The 21,359-nt window shown below is 40.3% G+C and overlaps 1 protein-coding gene across 1 annotated transcript in view; it reads right to left on the reverse strand.

Annotated features, from left to right (window-relative positions):
* Window positions 1–17,784, reverse strand: part of Eml6 (EMAP like 6) — a 314,487-nt gene extending 296,703 nt beyond the window's left edge. Inside the window, exon 1 of the mRNA XM_051200701.1 lies at window positions 17,527–17,784. Within this exon, the coding sequence (XP_051056658.1) occupies window positions 17,527–17,723 (197 nt within the window). The 5' untranslated portion in view covers window positions 17,724–17,784. The remainder of the gene's footprint in view (window positions 1–17,526) is intronic.
* Window positions 17,785–21,359: the final 3,575 nt, after the last annotated feature.

Below are 21,359 nucleotides of genomic sequence, written 5' to 3' on the forward strand. Positions count from 1 at the left end.
TAGCCAGGATATCTGAATCTTATTCGAATCCCCCAAGACAGCGCCCCTTACCAGCAGGAAGTAGTTTGGAAAGAACGACGCCCAAAGTCCCAAATATTGTATATAAATGTTTGTTTTCATTTTATTGGACTATTATATAAAATTAAATAAAATTTAAAAAAAAGAAGAGTTGGTTTTTCGAGAAAATCAACAAGATAGACAAACCTCTATCCAAACTAACAAAAAAGAAGAGAGAGAACATGCAAATTAACAAAATCAGAAACAAAAAGGGGGATATAACAACAGACACAGAGGAAATCCAGACAACTTTGAGAACCTGTACTCCACAAAATTTGAAAATTCAAAGGAAATGGACAAATTTCTGGATAACTATCATTTACCAAAATTAAATCAAGACCAGACAAACAACTTAAATAGACCTATAACCCGCAATGAAATAGAAGCAGACATCAAAAGCCTTCCAATCAAAAAAAGCCCAAGGCCAGACAGCTTCAGTGCAGAATTCTACCAGAAAGTCAAGGAAGAGCTAATACCAATACTCCTCAAACTGTTCTGCACAATAGAAACAAAAGGTTCATTACCAAACTCTTTCTATGAGGCCACAATCACCTTGGTGCCCAGGGCTCACAAAGACACAACTAAGAAAGAAAACTACAGACCAATATCCCTGATGAACATCGATGCAAAAATACTCAATAAAATAATGGCAAACCGAATTCAAGAATACATCAGAGAAGTCATCCACCATGATCAAGTAGGCTTCATACCTGGAATGCAGGGATGGTTTAACATATGAAAATCTATCAATGTGATCCACCATATAAACAAACTAAAAAAGAAAAAACATATGATCATCTCCCTAGATGCTTAAAAAGCCTTCAACAAAATTCAACACCCTTTCATGATAAAGGTCTGGGAGAGATCAGGGATAACAGGAACATACCTAAACATAATAAGAGCAATATTCAGTAAACCAACAGCCAACATCAAACTGAATGGAGAGAAACTTAAGCCAATTCCTCTAAAATCAGGAACAAGACAAGGCTGCCCACTCTCTACATATCTCTTCAATATTGTACTAGAAGTTCTAGCTAAAGCTATAAGGCAACAAAAGGAGATCAAGGAGATCCAAATTGGAAAGGAAGAAGTCAAACTGTCTCTATTTGCAGATGATATGATAGTTTACATAAACTACCCAATAAACTCTACCATGGAACTCCTACAGCTGATAAACACCTTCAGCAAACTAGCAGGATACAAGATAAACCAAAAAAAAAAAAAAATCAGCAGCCCTACTTTATTCAGACAACAAAGAGGCTGAGAAAGAAATCAGAGAAACATCACCCTTTACAATAGCCACAAACAACATAAAGCATCTTGGGGTAACACTAAACAAACAAGTGAAAGACCTATATAATAAGAACTTTGTGGCTCTAAAGAAAGAAATTAAAGAAGATACCAGAAAATGAAAAGATCTCCCATGCTCTTGGATAGGTAGGATAAACATAGGAAAAATGGCAATCTTGCCAAAAGCAATCTACAGATTCAATGCAATCCCCATTAAAATCCCACCACAATTCTTCACTGACCTTGAAAGGATAATAATCAACTTTATATGGAAAAACAAAAGACCCAGGATAGCCAAAATAACCCTGTACAATAAAAGAACTTCAGGAGGCATCACCATCCCTGACTTTAAGCTCTACTACAGAGCTATAGTTCTGAAAACAGCCTGGTATTGGCACAAAATAGATATGTAGACCATTGGAATTCAATCAAAAATCCCGACATTAACCCACACACCTATGAATACCTGATTTTCGACAAAACAGCTAAAATTATACAATGGGGCAAAGACAGCATCTCCAACAAATCCTGCTGGCACAATTGGATGAGGGTGTGTAGAAGACTGCAGATAGACCCATGTCTGTTGCCATGCACAAAACTCAAGTCCAAATGGATCAAAGACCTCAACATAAATCCAGCCACAAAGAACCTCTTACAAGAGAAAGTAGGAGGTACCCTTGAACAAATTGGTATAGGAAACTGCTTCCTGAACATAACTCCAGTAGCACAAACACTGAGATCAACAATTAATAAATAGGACCTCCTGAAAATGAAAAGCTTTTGTAAGGCAAAGGACAGAGTGGACAAGACCAAATGGCAGCCCACAGACTGGGAAAAGATCTTCACCAACCCCACATATGACAGAAGGCTGATCTCCAAAATATACAAAGAACTCAAGAAACTAGCCAACAAAACACCAAATGACCCTATTAAAATGTGGGGTACATAACTGAATAGAGAATTCTCAATAGAGGAATCCAAAATGGCTGAAAGACACTCAAAAAAAGTGCTCAACAATTTTAGCTATCAGGGAAATGCAAATCAAAACAACTTTGAGATACCATCTTATTCCTGCCAGAATGGTTAAAATTAGAAACACCAATGACAGCTTATGCTGGAAAAAATGTGGAGAAAGGGGAATGGGAACACTCCTCCATTGCTGCTAAGAGTGCAATCTTGTACAACCATTTGGAGATCAGTATGATGGTTCCTCAGGAAAGTGGGAATCAGTCTACCACAGGACCCAGCAATTCCACTCCTAGGCATATACCCAAATGATCCACATCCATGCAAAAAGGCATCTGTTCAACTATATTCATAGCAGCATTATTTGTAATAGCAAGAACATGGAAGCAACCTAGATGTCCCTCAACTGAAGAATGGATAAAATTGTGGCACCTTTACACAATGGAATACTACTCAGTGGACAAAAACAATGGCATCTTGAAATTCGCAGGCAAGTAGATGGAACTTGAAGAAACCATTCTGAATGAGGTAACCCAGTGACAAAAAGAGGAACATGGTATATACTCACTCATATATGGATTTTAGACATAGAGCAAAGGATCACCAGTCTATAATTCACTCTGCCAGAGAAACTAGGATACAAGGAGGAACCTAAGAGATTCATATACCATCTCTCACAGAAGGGGAAAGGAACAAGATCTCCTGAGCATATTGGGAGTGGGGTCAGGGGCAGTTAATGGAGAGGGAGTTAGGAGAAGGAGAAGGGGAGGAGAGGAGAACATGTGGGACTAGGAATATTGAGTCGGTTGACGAAGAGCCAAGAGCAATAAATAAATAAATAAATAAATAAATAAATAAATAAATAAATAAATATAAGAGATACCATAATAGAGGGAGCATTTATATGTTTGAAGAGAAAACTGACTCTAGAGAAATGTCCACAGACCTCCAAGGATTACCCCAACTAACAATCTGAGCAACAGTGGAAATTCTACCTCATATGCCCTTCCCTGATAGTGAGATTGATGACTAACTTATCCACCATCATATAGACCTTATCTAGTAGCCCTCATCTAGAAGCAGACACCCACAGCAAAACACTGAGCAGAACTCCTAGAATCCAGTTGAAGAGAGGGAGGAGTAGTAAGAAAAGTGGTAAAGACCAGGCTAAAGAAACCCACAGAAACAGCAGACCTGAACAGGGACCCCCAGACTGATATCTGGGAAAACATCATTTTACCAGGTCAGACCTCTTGATCATGGGATCATGGGTCTCAGTTAGAAGGCCTGAGCAGTCTAAAGGACCTCTGACACTGGAACCAGGATGTACCCCTAGTGCACAAAAGGACTTTGGGATCATTCCCCATGGTGGGATAGTCTCTTAGCCTAGAGGCAGGAGGGAGGGCCTAGACCTTACTCCAAATATCTTGACAGATTTTGATGATCCCTCCTGTAAGGGCTCACCCTCCCTGTGGGGGGGGGGTTGATGGTAGGGAGGTTGAGGGGCATGGGAGGAAGGGAGGGAGAGGGAACCAGGGAACTGGGATCAATAGGTAAAATGACGCCATTTTGTCTGCATTCTCTTTGTCTCTTAGCAATTACAACCATCCACATCTACTGTGTTGTCTGCACTCACTAACAGCCTCCATACCAGAGGTATGGAGGTACCCAGGGTTTCTCTGACACACACTGGCACCAGGCACATTTAGACACAATATGAATTTCTGATGAATTTAAAAAAATGAAAAATAATTAGAATTAGAGAATAAATAAATCCTAGTAAAAATCACCAAATATTCTATAACTCATTAATAACAACAATAAGAAACTTATCAATAGCACATTAAGTGTAGAAGCACACACCTATAATCACAGCATCCAGAAATCTGTGGCAGGAGGGTCTCAAGGTGAAGGCAGTTTGAACTAGATAGCAAGTTTTAGTTCAGACTGCACTATAAAGAAAGACAATGTCTAAAATAAATCAAGAAGCCTTTTTGTTTCATGATCTTGCTAATAAAGAAAAAAGTGGGATCCAAGCTAAATGACTTAAATCTATATCCTTCCTGGAAACAATCTGTAAACTGAAGTTACTACCCAGTATATACATAATTGCCTCATACAGTGGCAAAGAGCACTTACTTCAACCAGATAAAGGTTTAATTCATATTCTCCACATCTCTACCCCTCTTTCTTCTCCCACTGCATCTCCCTTTTGTAGTCTAAGGATTTAATCCAGGGCCTTGTACACACTAGTGCTCTATCTAACCCAGGATTTAGTTCTTTATAGGTATCTCTAGGTTTCCCTTACTCAAAATATAAAGTTTCATGCTCAGGCCTTCATGGGAACCCACTTACCAGACAGTTGAGACTCAGCCATGGCCATTAAGCTGCTCACTTCAAACTCAACAACTTCAGTTATAGTTGCAGCACTAGATTACTTTAGCCTGGCACAGTTTAGACTTCTAAATTTTTTTAATTAAGCATTTTCACCAGATGATCATTTCTAATCATTGTTTCAAGTCTGATGGTGTTGCTAAAGTGAACTTGAACATTATTCTCTGGCTAGACTGAAATCTCAAGGGTTCTTAAACATAAGCCCAGGATTTATAGGCCAACTCATGAGTGGAGCTATAGAGAGAACAAGTTTCTTGGACCCCAATTGGCAACCAGGGTAATGGGGACCAAGAACAAGAGCCTGGAACAACAGCTTTGGGCTTTGGAATCAGATCAACCTTGACTCCAATTCCCATTCCAGAGCAAGCCTACTGCTAACCATGCACAAAACCCTTAACACCTCTGTACCTTATTTACCTTGTCTGTAAGTGGGGGATCAGCAAGCCTGCCTCCCCAGAAGGTAGACCTAAAGAATGGATGAGATACACATTAACTATGGGTCTTTAACCCTCTGGGAATGTCAACTGTGCCTATGTTAAGGTTCATCCTCAGCATCAAGGAGCTATTTCCTCTACAGGTAGAGATATTTGGAATGAGATAATGGTACCAGAGATCCCTTCAAAAGCTGAGGACTGCATGGTAGTCTCTATCTAAGGATGGTGAAAGCAGATGGATACAAACATAGTCCCTGTGATGAGCCATATACTGTGGATACCTTACATGTACCCTCAACATCACTACAAACACCTATAAATGCCACTTCACAAGTCAAAAGCTGTTTTACTAATGACACTGATACCCAAATTATAGCTGATCTAGATTTCACAAAAGAAGAATGTAGTGAGATAGTTCTGTGGCGCTGACCACGCCCATTGGGGGTGGAGCCATGGGCGGAGTGACCTGTGGAAGGAGGTCGGAGGGGAGCCAGGAAAGTCTCTCTCTTTTCTGGTGTGACTCAGACAGGAGAGGATCGGGTTGAATTTCCTGGTGTTCATCTGTCTAGGTTGTAAGTTATTTCTCCCTGAATAAACATCTATTCGGCCTATTTGTTTATCCTGATCCTTATTTAACCGCGTTATCTGATGTCAGAAGTGCGGATTTACCTGGGTTTCACCCAGGCGGCAGAAGCCGCCCCCCTCCCCCACCTTCCCCAACGGGCAGGGTTTAACCAGGTGGACTCACCACAGCTTTGGGACATTTGCCTCTTCCTTACCAAAAAGGAGATCTTTGCCGCTAAAGCAGACCTGAGAAGGCACTTACTGCTTAACATTTTGCCCATTTCTGCACGGGACTTTGCATTTGCCCAGAGCCGCTCGGCGGCACCCGCCCTGCTTGCGCGTTTCGTCTTGTGTTTCAAGTAATTCCAAAAGTCCCCTTTTAACAAAATTTTGCTTGCCATAGTTTGTTAAGAGCTATTCTACTGGGACCGGAATCAGAAGGATCGTCTGCTGCCGGACAATATTTGGCGGTACACTTCTAGACAGAACCAGGATCAGACGGGCCTCGGCGGCTAGGCGCTATTTGGTGGCACTCCTCCATGCGTAACTACCACAAGCTGAGATATACAACTAAAAGCATCAAAGTTCCAGGACAGCAGAATTACACCTAAGGTAATTGTAATATCCTTTGCAATTTAAGCTGATATAAAATCTGAGATAAATTGTTCCATAACTATGGCAGATAATTTTACTATGCAGAACATTAGGAATTATCTTACTTCATATGTAGAAGGGATTTTAGCAGAATAAACTTATGACTGGACCAATATATACTTTTATTTTGTAATAGCAATGGGTTTCATCATTAACATGATATTATTAAAGAAATGGTTTGAGATTACAGCAAACAATAAGGAACTTGTACAAACCATAGGAGACTTAGTAACAAGGATTCGAAATATTGAAAATGATAGAATTCAAAGCATAGAGACAAGGATTCAAAACATTGAAAATGATAGAATTCAAAGCACAGAGACAAGGATTCAATACATTGAAAATGATAGAATTCAAAGGATAGAAAGTATAGAAAGAAAGGTTCAGAATATTGAAGATGGCGTTGGCGAGCTGACAGATAGAATTTGTTTCATATCAGATACCTCAATAACCAGAACAGAAACAATGCAATGCATTAACAAACTAGCAGAAACAGCTCGTTCCTGGTCGGAGGAAGCTACTAATAAGTTTAAAAAACTGGAACATCAGATAGAAAGACTAGATGACAGAATCTCTTCCATGTCTGAGGATAATGGCAAGCTAGCAGATAGAACATCGTTTCTGGAAGGCAGTTTACACACAATTCAGATAATATCTAAGGATGATAAGATTAAAAACATGGAATCATTTGTGAGAAAGTAAGAAACTGACTGATGCAATGAAGTCTCTAGAAAGTTATTTGATTCAAGAAGTTCAGACACTCAAAGAAACAATGGTGAATAGATTTCAGGCTTTAGAAGACCTTCAGTCTGATACATCAGAAGAAGAACTAGAGGTAACAGGGCATGAAAAAGATTTAAAATTTTCCACACCATTTAGGGGTCAGGGGAGCTTTCCCTGTATCTATTCATGAAAAGCCAGCAACGAAGAAACATCCAAAAGGTGTCGTTGCATATCAGTGGGAACCAATACGTATGAAAGATTTAAAAGGTATAAAGGAAGCAGTAGTCTCTTATGGCATGCAATCACCTTATGTGAAGCAATTAGTAGAGTCATGGGCATGGAATAACAAGGTAACCCCTAAGGATTGGGATCAATTAATATCAGCTGTCCTTGAAAGCTCCTCTCAATTAGAATGGAGGGCTTTATGGAGAGAGGAAGCAAAATCTCTTGAACTTCAGGGCTTAAAAAAGGTTATAAAGCTCCCCAAGATAAAATTCTTGTTGAGGGTCTCTATGCTGACCCAGAAACCCAAGCTGCCTATGATGAACATATCTTGTCTCTATGCAGTACAGCAGCTTTGAATGCTTGGGATAAGGTTCAGGAATTAGGAGAGATGATAGAACCCTATACCAAGATAAGGCAAGGACCTAGAGAACGTTTTAGTATATTTCTAGAAAGATTATCTAGGGCAGTACAAGTAGAGGTAGCAGACATAGATGCTAGGCGAATACTCATAGAATCTTTAGCTTATGAGAATGTGAATCCTCAATGCAAACAGGTGCTTTGGCCTTTAAAAATGTGATCAGCACCCTTGGATGAATGGGTCCTATATTCAGGCAACATTGAGTATAATGACAATAAGACTGAAGCATGGGTAGGAGAAGCCATATCTAAAGGTCAGAGAAGACATCAAGATAACAGAGTTCCTTACTATGGTGACTTAGAAGCTTGGGTAGGAGAAGCCATCTCCAAAGGTTTGAAGAGAAATCAACATGTCAGATGTTATAACTGTGGTAAGATAGGACATCTAAAAAGAAATTGTAGGCAAAGCTTCCCTAGAAATAACACTCCCAGGAATGAATCAAACAGAAGGCGTCAGCCTCCTGGGTTATGTAGAAGGTGTGGCAAAGGCAGACACTGGACAAATGAGTGTAGATCGACCAGAGATAAGCAAGGAAACCCTTTACCATCGGGAAACTCCTTGGGGGGCCTCTCGAAGGCCCCCACGTCACAGGTGGTTCGAACATTCCCAGTCACAGTGGAAGACAATCTCCCACAGGACAATTAGAAAATTCTGTGCCTATTATAAAAACTCATACTGCTCTGGATGACAAACTAGTGACGGAAGTTGAATCAAACATGACAGAAGGAAATAAAAAACGTATATTTTGGCAAACCGCTATAAATAGTCATAGGCCTAGATTGATAGTTAAGACACCAGGGCTGATGTAACTATCATATCTAATAAATCTTGGCCTCGAAGATGGCCCCTGCATGAGGTAAATGTTCAATTCTTAGGGATTGGAACCCTGTCTCAGGTAAAACGAAGCACGAGATGGATTTAATGTATATGACCAGAAGGACAGAGAGGGAGGTTGAGACCATATGTGGCTGATGTAGTAATAAATTTATGGGGTCGTGATCTATTGCAGCAATGGAATACACAGATTAACATTCCTCCAGTATTAGATAGGAACCATAGTCGACCTCATGATTGTGGAAAAAATACTGTTAAGTGCTATACAAGACAGATACTAAATATCCAGGCAGTACAAAAACAGAATACAAGTGCTGAACAAACACAGGAACCAAAAGCCCTACCTTTAAAATGGCTAACAGAGGAACCTGTCTGGGTAGGGCAATGGCCTATGACCTCTGAGAAGTTAGAAGCTTTAGAAAGCCTAGTTCAGGAACAGCTAAATGCTGGAAATATTGAGGAATCAACCAGCCCTTGGAATTCTCCTGTATTTGTGATCAAAAAGAAATCTGGTAAATGGAGGATGCTTATAGACCTGAGAGCCATCAATAAAGTTATCCAGCCAATGGGCTCTCTACAGCCTGGAATGCCCTTGCCTTCTTTGATACCCAAAGAATGGCCTATTATAGTTACTGATTTAAAGGACTGCTTCTTCACTATACATTTACAAGAACAAGATAAAGAGAAATTTGCCTTCACGGTACCTAATTACAATAATTCTCAACCTGTGAAGAGATATCAATGCAAGGTTTTGCCACAGGGAATGCTAAATAGTCCCACCCTGTGCCAATATTTCGTACAAAAACCGTTAGAAATAATTCGTAAAAAGTTTCCACAATCCATAATCTATCATTACATGGATGATATATTGTTAGCTGACTCTAAAGGAGAAATATTAGAAAAAATGTTTGAGAAGGTAAAGGAAGTTTTACCTCGCTGGGGATTACAAATTGCACCTGAAAAAATACAAAAAGGAGAGTCTATCAACTACTTAGGATATAAAATAGGCCTACAGAAAATTAGACCACAAAAAGTACAGATCAGAAGAGATCGCTACCAGACTCTTAATGATCTTCAAAAATTACTAGGAGAGATTTCTCAACTGCAAACCATTATTGGAGTAGAAGGGCATGATTTGAAAAACCTGAAAATGGCCCTAAAAGGAGCTAAGGACTTGAATAGTCCACGAATACTATCAGCTGAAGCTGAGAAGGAATTAGAATGGGTAGAAAAGAGGGTACTAGAAGCACATGTGGACCGTGTGGATCCAAACCTAGACTGTATTCTGGTTATATTACCATCTAGAGAATATCCTTCAGGGATTTTGATGCAGAGAGAAGATGTCATATTAGAATGGATATTCCTACCACATAAACAGAATAAAAAACTAAAAACATATATAGAAAAGATCTCTGACTTGATTATAAAAGGTAAATTAAGACTTCATCAGCTAATAGGAAGGGACCCAGCAGAAATTATAGTACCTTTAACTAATGAGGAAATTTCTTCCTTATGGAAAGATAACGAATATTGGCAGAGAGCTTGCAGTAACTTTTTGGGAACAATTAGCAACAACTATCCCAAAACTGAGAGAATCAAATTCATAAAGAAAACAATTTGGATTCTTCCACACATTGTAAGAAAAACACCTATTTCTGGAGTTCATACATTCTACACTGATGCAAACAAATCAGGTAAGGCAGGATATAAATCAGGAAAAATTAGCAAAGTGGTTCAAAGCCCTTACAATTCTGTACAAAAGGCAGAATTGTATGCCATTCTCGTGGTACTTATGGATTTTAAAGAACCCCTCAATATACTTACTAACTCTCAATACGCAGAGAGAGTCGTTTTACACATTGAGACTGCAGAATTTATTCCTGACAATACAGAATTAACTTCATTGTTTATACAGTTACAAGTTACTATCAGAAAGAGGACTCATCCTATATATATAACACACATCAGATCCCATACGGGTCTGCCAGATCCTCTAGCACAAGGCAATGATGAAATTGATCGTTTATTGATAGGAAGTGTGCTAGAAGCCTCAGAGTTTCATAAGAAACACCACATGAACAGCAAAGGTTTAAAAAAGGATTTTTCTACCACTTGGGAACAAGCCAAGGAAATAGTAAGGAAATGTCCTACTTGCTCATTCTATAACCAAACTCCTTTACCACCAGGCAGTAACCCTAAAGGTATAAATAGGAATGAAATATGGCAAATGGATGTGTTTCATTTTGAAGAATTTGGAAAATTAAAATATGTACATCGCACTATAGATACATTTTCAGGGTTTCAATGGGCTACTGCTCTGAGCTCTGAAAAGGCTGATTCTGTTATAACACACCTATTAGAGGTAATGCCATTATGGGCATACCTGCACAAATAAAAACTGACAATGCTCCAGCATATGTCTCCAGCAAATTGAAACAGTTTTTTGAGTATTACAAGATAAAGCATATAACTGGTATACCACACAATCCTACAGGACAAGCAGTGGTTGAGAGATCCAATCATACTTTAAAAGAAATGCTCCATAAACAGGCAGGAGGAACCAAAACACCCAAACACGGATTACATAATGCTTTATTAACATTAAACTTTCTTAATGCTGATGAAAAAGGAAAAACAGCTGCAGAAAGACAATGGACAATAGAAAAAACTTCTGAACTAAATCAGCCAGTGTACTTCAAGGATGTACTGACCTCAGAATGGAAAGCAGGATATGTGTTACGTTGGGGTAGGGGTTTTGCATTTGTATCTACAGGAGAAGAAAAACTATGGATACCATCGAAGTTAATCAAGATCCGAGTTGAACAAGAGAAACATCTTAATGAAGAGAAATGACAAGTCATCCAACAAATTAGGTCCCATGAGGTGTGCAGAGGCCTCTCAAAGGTAGGGGAAGTGTTCTGTTCTTGTTCTTACAGGAAAACAGAGAAAACCTATCATCAAACAGCCAAAAGACACTGAACATGTAGGTGCCTACAGAAGAGAAGACAGCTCTTCAGAAACAAACACTTAAGGAAGCAGAATCTGATATATGGTAAAAAAAAATATTTAATTGTAATAAACTATTTCTATATAGAAATCTATTTCTCTCTACTATCTAGTATTCCTGAAGTCCCAATTTATGTAAACCAATGCTGGCTTTGGAGTTGGATTTGGCTTTCCTTCTCTAAATTCAAGCATGTTGTTAAGATTAAATTAATGGTTTCTGCCTTAAATCAAGAAGCCAATTGGTGTAATGCAGAAGAAAACAATATCTGGGGACTCATTTCTTATATGCAATTTTCTCTCTGAAATCCTAATTTTCTCACATACTTTTAATGCTTATAGTTGTCTTTCCCTAATGCATACCTTCAAACTTGAAAATTTTACTTTAACATTAATGTGTAACTTTTCCACAAGGAATAATAACGATTCCTAACAGCATTCTTTGAACTCTCCGGAAAGAAGATGGGGCCCCACATCATCGTTTCCACTTGACTCAACCTGATGCATCTGAACTACAAACATCACCCTAAAACCGGTTTGAGACTGTTTTGCTCGAGACAATTCATGACGAGCTAGCTGTAATTGTGCACCTTTTTATTACACCCTGGCCAGAGTTTCAAATAGAACTACAGTCAAGAATTTTCTGCCACACAGTGACTAGCTACATATATCACAGCCAGTTCTGTTGAGAAATTTGATTGCTAAAAACTTTCTTCCTACAGGATCCATTGGAGCAATCATCGTCCCATTTCAGCAGGAAGAAACCTTAAGATAACGACGCCCCCTTTCCCTACCCTTGGAATTTTGGGATAATAGTCACCGTCTTTGGGTTGGTTTTAGTTATTTGGGATTGGGTGATGCTTACACTCGGGTTTATCTTTTAGAGAGGAATAGGGAATGGTTGGGAAAGGCATGGTTTAGATGGGATATAGGTAGATTAGCCTATTTTCTTGACAATTTGAGTAAGAATGAGATAGTATTTTACAGCTTACATTGTTATGTATTCTTATGTGGTAAGCTATGTAAAATTAAGTTTATATTTTGTTATATTGTGTTAAATCTTTCCACTTACAATGTTTTATGCACATTATTTTTTACCATATTCTATGTATGTATACTTTTCTTGTATTCAAGACATTTTGTATATTGATACAATTTGGGATATTTATCATGCTGCCCTTTATAGTTCTATCTCTTGTCTTGACACTTATACTCTACCTCTATTTTAGGGATTTACATGTATGTATATGCAAATAGTTATATTGTTTAAGTATTTGTTCCTGCTTTACTCAGGAAAGTTTTATCAGTCTTTTTAGCTAAGTTCCCGAGTATTACAGATTATCTTCACTCACATTTCCTGTACCTATGAGATTAGTCAGATATAGATGCTTAATCTTCAATCACTTCATAGACATGCAGAACATGGCATTTAAATGTTTTAATATTAGTACTCCATTGACATGAGACACTGTTTCTCCTGACAGCACCGTGCACTTTCCTGAAAATATGTTGGACACTGTTGTTGCTCCTGCTGGAGTTCAATCTCGCCTCAGCTAATGGCCTGTTGGGCAAAGAATTACCCCCACCTTGACAACTGATTTGGACATGCAGTCCTATGTGCTTGCAGGAGACAAATATAGAAGACTGCTTGACCTTGCCAAGTCAGGGTAAGACAGCCATTCTACCTCCCTGCTGTTGTTGTGGTCTGTCAAGTTTTCTTGGCCTTAGCCAAATCTGGGTGTACCAACGTCGCTGTGAGACCTAGGGTGACTGTTCAGGTGGCTTGCTGTTTCTGTCCTTGCTATACCTTTTGGAAGTTGTCCATCCGCATTTCCTTTCTACTCTAGTATTGTTAATTTCCTTCTCAGGTCTCGATGAGGTTGAAGATTAAACTATCACAACTATTATTCTCTCTTCCTAGTTAGATATATTAGGTACTAAACTTATGTTTTCCAGCTTAGGACAACTCTATTGTAAACTCCATTATGCCCTCACCCTAGGACTAGATAGGTAGGTCATTTTGTTCTCGATTTACCTTTTCTTAGAGCACACTTGTTATTCACTGTTTTGTATATAGTTTTGTATTAAGCCTAAATCTTTTCTTTAGACTAAAAGGGGAATTGTAGTGAGATAGTTCTGTGGCACTGACCATGCCCATTGGGGGGTGGAGCCATGGGCGGAGTGACCTGTGGAAGGAGGTCGGAGGGGAGCCAGGAAAGGCTCTCTCTTTTCTGGCGTGACTCAGACAGGAGAGGATCGGGTTGAATTTCCTGGTGTTCATCTGTCTAGATTGTAAGTTATTTCTCCCTGAATAAACATTTATTCGGCCTATTTGTTTATCCTGATCCTTATTTAACCGCGTTAGAAGAAGGAGAAGACAAATCATTCCAGTATAAAGCAGAGAATATCACAGTACCTGCATTATAGAAGGCAACAAGCAAACAACTTAAGGCTGCTAATGGAAAATAAGGGCAGAATGGTAAGTTGGGGTACAAAAGAATGGAAAAATATAGAGGCTAAACATCCACTTGTATACAATGAGAAGCTATTTTGGTGTGAATGTGTTTAATTGAGCACAACAACAAACATTGATTGAATGCCTACTAAGGGTTAGCCCTCCACCCCAATAATTCACATTCATTATTTCTAATCATTCCAACTTGAAATTTGGGTGTTGACAGCTATATTTTACAAAGGCCAAGAGAGGTTACAAACTCCTTGGATGCTTCTAATAAACTGTAGTGAAGTTCTTCCCACTTGTTTCTGGTGTCAAAAAGTCAATGTCCTTTTTCCTAAGATAACACTGCAACTAAACCTCCCCTACAACAGGAAGTCAAATAAAAATAAAATGTAGGAAAGGAATTATCTAGAAGAAATATAGGAATCCAGAGGGTGGAGACATCACTGTGAACAGGAAAAGGAAGGTAATGGACAATGAGCATGCTTGTGACATTTTCTTCCATCTATTCACTCTCCATCTCAAGTTTCTCTGCCAGACCAGGTAAGCAAATTATCCCAGTCAGCATCACTCACCACCTTGCCTTCAAACCCAATTTGAGTCTCACCTGCTCAATAGAAAATATCAGTTTAGGTATTTACTTGTCTAGTCATAATGTTATCAAGACTAAAAGATCCTCTCATCTATTATCTGCACTGAAAAGCATTCAAGAGAAGGAAACTAAGCCTCCTTACCTAGCAAATCACATTCTGCCTCACATAGAAACACTTCTAAAAATCTGCCTTAAAGTACATATCCTGTCAAAGCAAAAGGACACATGCTGAGCTCTAATGAGCTCTTTCAAACCCTACTTAGACAGTATTATAAAATGGAGTATGTTGTCAATATGTAGTAGGCTACTTTGTAGCTAATATTCCAGACAAAGCTGCATTTTTAAAAAGTATCAAATTTATGAGTATGTGCATTTCCTTCAAAGCCAGAGACCAAGTGGATAGTAATTGCACTACCTGATTTCCTGAAATCAAGAGTTTTAATATTTGATTAATTATTCAAAAAGACAAAATATTTTTTACACTAAAACCTTGGCTGCTACAGCCAATCCCATTCAATGACAACCTTCAATATTTCAAGGAAAAACAGTGGTATACTATGGTATACAGAGATGAATTGAATTGAAATGCATGAAGATAAAAAAAAGTCCATTGTGATTTATGCAGCATCTTTCTCAGAAAAAGAGATGTTTACATGTGTAAGATAAAATGACAGCATTCACATTCCAATTTACAGCCCTAATTACATAAAGATCTGTAGTTTTTGTTTTTAATCCACTAGACTTCATTCTATTCCAAATGCAAAGACATATGTCAATGTTAGAACTCTCTGTTCACCTGCACATACACAGAACCAGCCAAATAGCATGGAAAATGTAAAGGCCTTTGTCTAAAGTCATACCAGGGTTCAACCTAAGAGATAACCACCTCAAGAAATGAAGCAGAAAATAAACCATTCCTTTTGCCTCCTCGTTAATTAAGTCTACCTATAATGCAGCTGTAATTTCATTGCCTTTTCTTCAAACCTGAATGTTTCTTTAACCATCCAGCCAGATGTCCTCACAGCCCCTGTAGGCCAACTGCTCATCATCACAATGGTTTACTCAAACTCCACCCTTTTCCCACCTTCAATTTCAACAGTTCATTTACATTTTTCCCTTTAAGAAAGCTCCACCCCCCATCCCATGTAGTTCAGTGAACTGTGAACTGACGTGTTAATATCATTTAACCCCAGGGAATCTTCTGTTTAATTGCTACTCTTTCCCTACCCCCATTGCAACATCTTATTTGATGTTGCAATGGAAAGCACCACATGAAGACTGACAGAACAAATACACAATGGGTTTAAATTTTTAAACATCCAACCTTTCATGAGTCGAACACTGTTAATCGTTTGCACCTGTGCTTTTAATAATCAGCCACGAAATTAGTGAAGCAAAATCTGTGGGATGGATGCCCTAATCACCACCCATCCCAAACCAGGAAGGAAAGGAAAGGGGGCTTTGTCTTATGTGACGAGAAGAAAGTTTTACATGCAGGTTCTACCAAATCTAGAGGGCATTCAGAGTTCCCAGTACTCAAATCTAAAGGTAGAGATCAAGCTGGGTGTGGTGCCTCACAGCACTCTGAGATAGAAGAATTACCATGAGTTTATGGCCAGCCTGGAATACCATATTGAGTTGCAGGCCAACCTGAGCTCAAGCATGAGATCCTATCTTAAAAAACAAGGGGGCTAGGGTGGGGGGGAGGTACAGAGTCAAGATCTCATATGTGTGAGTGTGTGTGTGTGTGTCCTCCTATATTTTCAAGAATTATGTTTTTGCCTTCTGTAACTATTTTCAATTAAAAACATAGTTCTGGAATATAAGTACAACACAAACTGAGAGAGCAAATCTTTTTAAGTTCCAACTGAGAAGATAGGACATTAATTAATATTATACTACTTCATCAATTATCCCATGTAAAAGGCAAATTTAGAGCAACAGGAACAATATCCTGAAAAGGTAGATGCTGTTCTGCACCAATGAAACACACACATCTAGAAGGTACAAATACTGTCTCCATTCCTTGCCACCAATCTTCAGCAATCATTGTCCTATGAGTGGAGGTGTCCATACCATGCAAAATGTCTTCAACCACCTTAGGCAGAAAGGGATTCCTTATGAGCAGCATCTGAACCACACCTTATTGGCCATAGGAGATGCTGACAAAAGCTTCAAAGAAATATGTCTAGTCCAGATAAAGGGATAGCACAAAGAATCAAATCTGCCCCCTTTAATTAAACAAGAGGGCCCTAAAAATAATTATTTTGTGCAATGGAGTTCTCCTAGACTATCCACTGCCAAATGCTACTCATTCTTTTGGATGATAAGATTTTTATTGTCCAGTAGCTGCTGCCTCTCTTCTAAAACTATATTGTAGAAAGCATCCATTTAGTGTGTAAATACATTTTTAGCACTAAAACACTGCTGTAATATCAGAAAACAGTCCCCACCCACTCAGAAATGTTCCCAGTCTAATGCTTAGGGGATGAAGATTCCAAACTGCCTGGACCAAAAAAAAAAAAAAAAAAAAAAAAAAAAAAATCACTTGCTTGCTGGAACCTACTGAGGAGCTCTCCAAATATGCTACCCATAGTTCACCTATTGGTTCTCTTTACCTAGCTAGGGAAGAGTGAGGGTTAGTAGATAGTTACCCAGTCCTTCCACTTGTAGCAAGAAAGAACAACACAGCAGCACAACACTTAACTCAGCAGAGCATTAAAAGCCTTCTAAGGGGACAGAGATATCTCCCTCCCATCTACACTTACTCCCTAGCTCTAGCATCTGCAGCCCTTCTCTAGCGGCCCTAGGATAATCCTTTATTCCATAGGGCTCTCAGATATGACCCCGGTTATGCCCACCTTTTTGTCCTCCATATCCAACCCTTTCTCACCGCCCCAGTCCACCCCCTTACCTGATAATGTCGTCGTTGTGTCCCAGGAAGAATTTTTGGCTGTGCTCGCGGGTGTTGTACACCACCCCTACCCCAGCTACAAAGTAAACCACCTCTTTGCCAGCAGTGTAGTACAGGTTGTTGCGGCACTGGTGACCCCGGTACCCGTACACCCACTCTAGTCGGAGCTGGCAACTGGGAGCTGTCCGATCCGCCATGATAAGCTGACCCCGCGCGACCCCCAGTGCCCCGCGAGTCGGCTCTGTCCTCTTCAAGGCTCGGGATGCGAAGGACCTGCAAGGGTTCAGGGTATATTGCGGGGCGCCGATTTCCGCGGCGAAGCACAGGCACAGCCCAGCACAAGGGCCACCACCATTCGCTGCGGCGGGAGACAAACCGCAGCCCGTGCGCAGCAGCAAGACCCCGCTGGACGCCCGGATTCCTTCCCCTGGGGCCAGGAGGCTTCGGGGGCGCCAGCACCCGCGCGCGCGTCTCACTGCACCTGCGAGCTTCGGCCCCCGAGAATGATACTCCCCGGAGTCACCCCGCCTTTAAAATCAGAGATCTGCATATCCAGACACGGATTACCCAGTTCGCCAAGTTTGAAGCGCGCAGGGGCTTCGCAGCAGGCGGCGGGATTTATTCTGTGACAGGTCTGATCTGATAGGCAGCAGGAGTAAGCTTTGCCATCACCGTCCTTGGATCCGAAATTGACAGTCTCTATCTAGGATGCGAGAGCGAGGGAGAGAAAGAATTTTTGCATGTCACCTACTACAAGAAAATGATCGCCAAACTAAAACCAAGTTGTGGGTTGTGTTTTGGAGTTTTTGTTTGTTTGTTTTTAATTGTCTACCTTTCTGCTTCTATATCACCTCCTTAATTATAGGAAATACGCCCTAAATGTTACTGGCTGGTTGTTGCGGATCTAATTTGAAATAATACTTGCTCTTTCCTCCATAAGCCAGAGCGAATATGAAATGGTCATTTTTTTAGATGCTCCAATTGGCTGTCATGCAAGTGTTAAAAACCCATACTCTCTCCATGAGCCTTCTCTTCACAAAGAAAGCCATAAAGAACTTAGCCGCTCTCCTTATTCAGCAACTCCAATTGCAAGCGTCATTAAAAAATAAATAAATCAATCTGAATCAGAGGAAACGGGCACCAGGGCAACTAGGCTACCTAAAAAGCCCCCAGTCCGGGGCGGGAGGGGGCGGGGGGGATTAAGAAAAAAAGAAAAAGGAAAAAAGAGATACATTAACAAGTGGCAAAATAATAATAAAAACAATATAATAATGGTGATATTCGCGTCCCTGTCCCCCGAGAAGATCTGAGCTAGCTAAGAGACCTTGAGGGCTCCGGGTTCCTGCCTATAGCTTTTCGGGGGGCGAGATCTCCCGTGGAGCCCGAAGGACAACGACACCCTGTGCTCAGCCAGGAGCCTACTGTGGCGGTTCCGAGGGATGCCAGTCCCAGGGATGGTTCCCTGGCTTTCACTCCACCGTCCCGGCGGGGTCCTACACTCCCACCCGGACCAGCCTCTCTCAGAGCATCCCTGCTTTTCTTCGCCTCTAACCTCTGCTGCCCGCCATGCGTCCGGGATCCTGAACCAGCCAGCCAAATCCTCTGCCTGCCCTCCCTCCCGACCCGGAGCACCCGGGGATAGGCTTGGTCCCTGGGGGCTCAGGGACCAGCTCTTCCTCCAGCCAGGGCTCCGGAGGCGGGGCCAGCGCAGGGAAGGGTTACTAGGCGAAATCGCGGCAGCGCTAGGAAACGCAGAAGCCCACAAGGGCTGAAGCCGTCCCTCTTTCTGCCAGTTTCTTCTGTGTGCATCCTGGGAATCGTAGTCCTTTGTAACCAGCTTGCGCGAAGAGCGGGTGGAGTGTACTACAAGTCCCAGGATTCCATGCAACCATAGGGCCTTGGATGCCAGGGTAACCTGCATTTCTCCCACAGTGGCTAGCCGCTTATCCAGACTGCAGTTGGTGTTCTCTGCTAAGAGCAGAGAAGATGGAGTGGAGAAAATTCACTTCCTCCTGTGTCAGTCCCTGAGGATTGCTGTAGCCACGTGTGCCCGAATTGCAGCATTTGACTGTTTCTTACTTCAATTTTTCCTGTTATTCCAAAGGATTCTAATATATTCAAGTGCAGTGTTACAGAGTTTTAAGAAAAATGCAAGGCATGTGGTCACTCTGTCATATATAGAGGAATAACTGCCTTCCTATGATCTGCCTTGTACCCATGCAATGAGCAACTGATTTGGCCTTCAAATAGAAGCCAGTGGCCATCCTAAAACTAATCTGTTACTTCTGATTTCAGATTACTGCCACAGCCAATATTTGGGGAAAGATTTTTAAATCCACTTGGCTAAGAGGTTGTGAAGGACCCAGGCCTTCACCCAGCCCCTGCTTAGGCAGCCATTACAGGCTGCAAAAAAAGACCCAGCAAGATGTAGACCCCTGACTCATCAGGATGTGCTGAACTCCTGCCCTTGCCCAACCTTGCCATAGTCACTAGGAAGCCAGATAGCCTTCATGTGGCAAAGAACCAATCAGAAGTTAGCTGGCTGGCCATGGATGTGCTTTACTGATAACAGTGGAATGCAAAGCAAAGCAAAGTCTCTGAAGGGGCCTCTAGGCATAGTAACCTTCCTGCAGCTGCAGTTGACCAATCAACACAGGACAGGATGCCTAAGCCCCGAAGTATACCAATTCTGAGACTGTTGCTATTCAACTAACAGACCCCCAGACCCTCCTCTTGCTCTACCCCAATATGTTCCCTGCCCCACTGCTGCTTGAGGTCCTCCTAGACAGAGGACCTGAGTTAACCCCAGTTAACTCATTAATTATAACAACTCTGTGTTCTTTGGATCTGGTGGTTTTGGGGGGTTCAGAGTCTTGGCACAACAGTTGAATGTTTTGATTCTTTTATAGATACCTTTCTTTATCTACGTGGAGCTTTAACAGAATGCTCTGCCCTGGTAGGAAAGGAAGTGCTGTAGGTTTGAAGAGCCAAAGTGTGGATGAGCGGGCAATGATGAAGAGAATATGAATTCACTTCATATTTTCTAAGAAAACAGAATCTACAAATAAGAGAGGTCTTTTTTAAGGTAGTAAGGACACTACTAAAAATTAAAACATGGCTTAAAGGGGTTTGAATTTGTCTTAATTTGCTTCCTAGTCCTATAATTATTTATGCAAGACATTGATTGATTGATTTGATTAGTTCATGAGTCTAGTGGCAGGGAAGACCAAGAACATGGAACTCAATATCCGGTGATGAAACTTACTGTATACTATCCTAGTAGAGAGCATCACATGGCAAGATAGAGTAAGAATGCTAACTCGTGTCTCTTTTTATAAATCCATTAATTTTATAGTGAACCCAAACTCATTAATTTATCTAATGCTGGCTAGCTCCCAGAAACCTTACTTCCAAATACCATTAATATACAAATCAGAAGATTGAATTTTTAATTTATGAGCTTTGTGGCATATGATCAAACCATAAGAGAGACATCAACAAAAATTGAGATCATGAATAGTATCTTGCCATTGAATAAATTTCATAGAGAAATGAATTATACATAAGAAGAGGAAAACATCTTTCAGACACAATAAAGAAAATCTTCATGGAAGAAATATGAAATATAGATACAATTGTGATAAATAAAGACAAATTAAAGAACATTCTACCAGTTCCTATGGAATAAAAAAGGGCACAAAAATATATCTAAATCTGTTTAAAGAATAGATTGAAAATGGAGCTGAACAGACAGAAGTTTGTACTACTTAAAATAATGAAGAATTTTTAGTTCACTTGTAAAGAGAAGAATAACAATAAAATTAATAGTAATT

The sequence above is a fragment of the Phodopus roborovskii genome, unplaced genomic scaffold (assembly GCF_943737965.1).
Source record: "Phodopus roborovskii unplaced genomic scaffold, PHOROB, whole genome shotgun sequence".
NCBI lineage: Eukaryota > Metazoa > Chordata > Mammalia > Rodentia > Cricetidae > Phodopus > Phodopus roborovskii.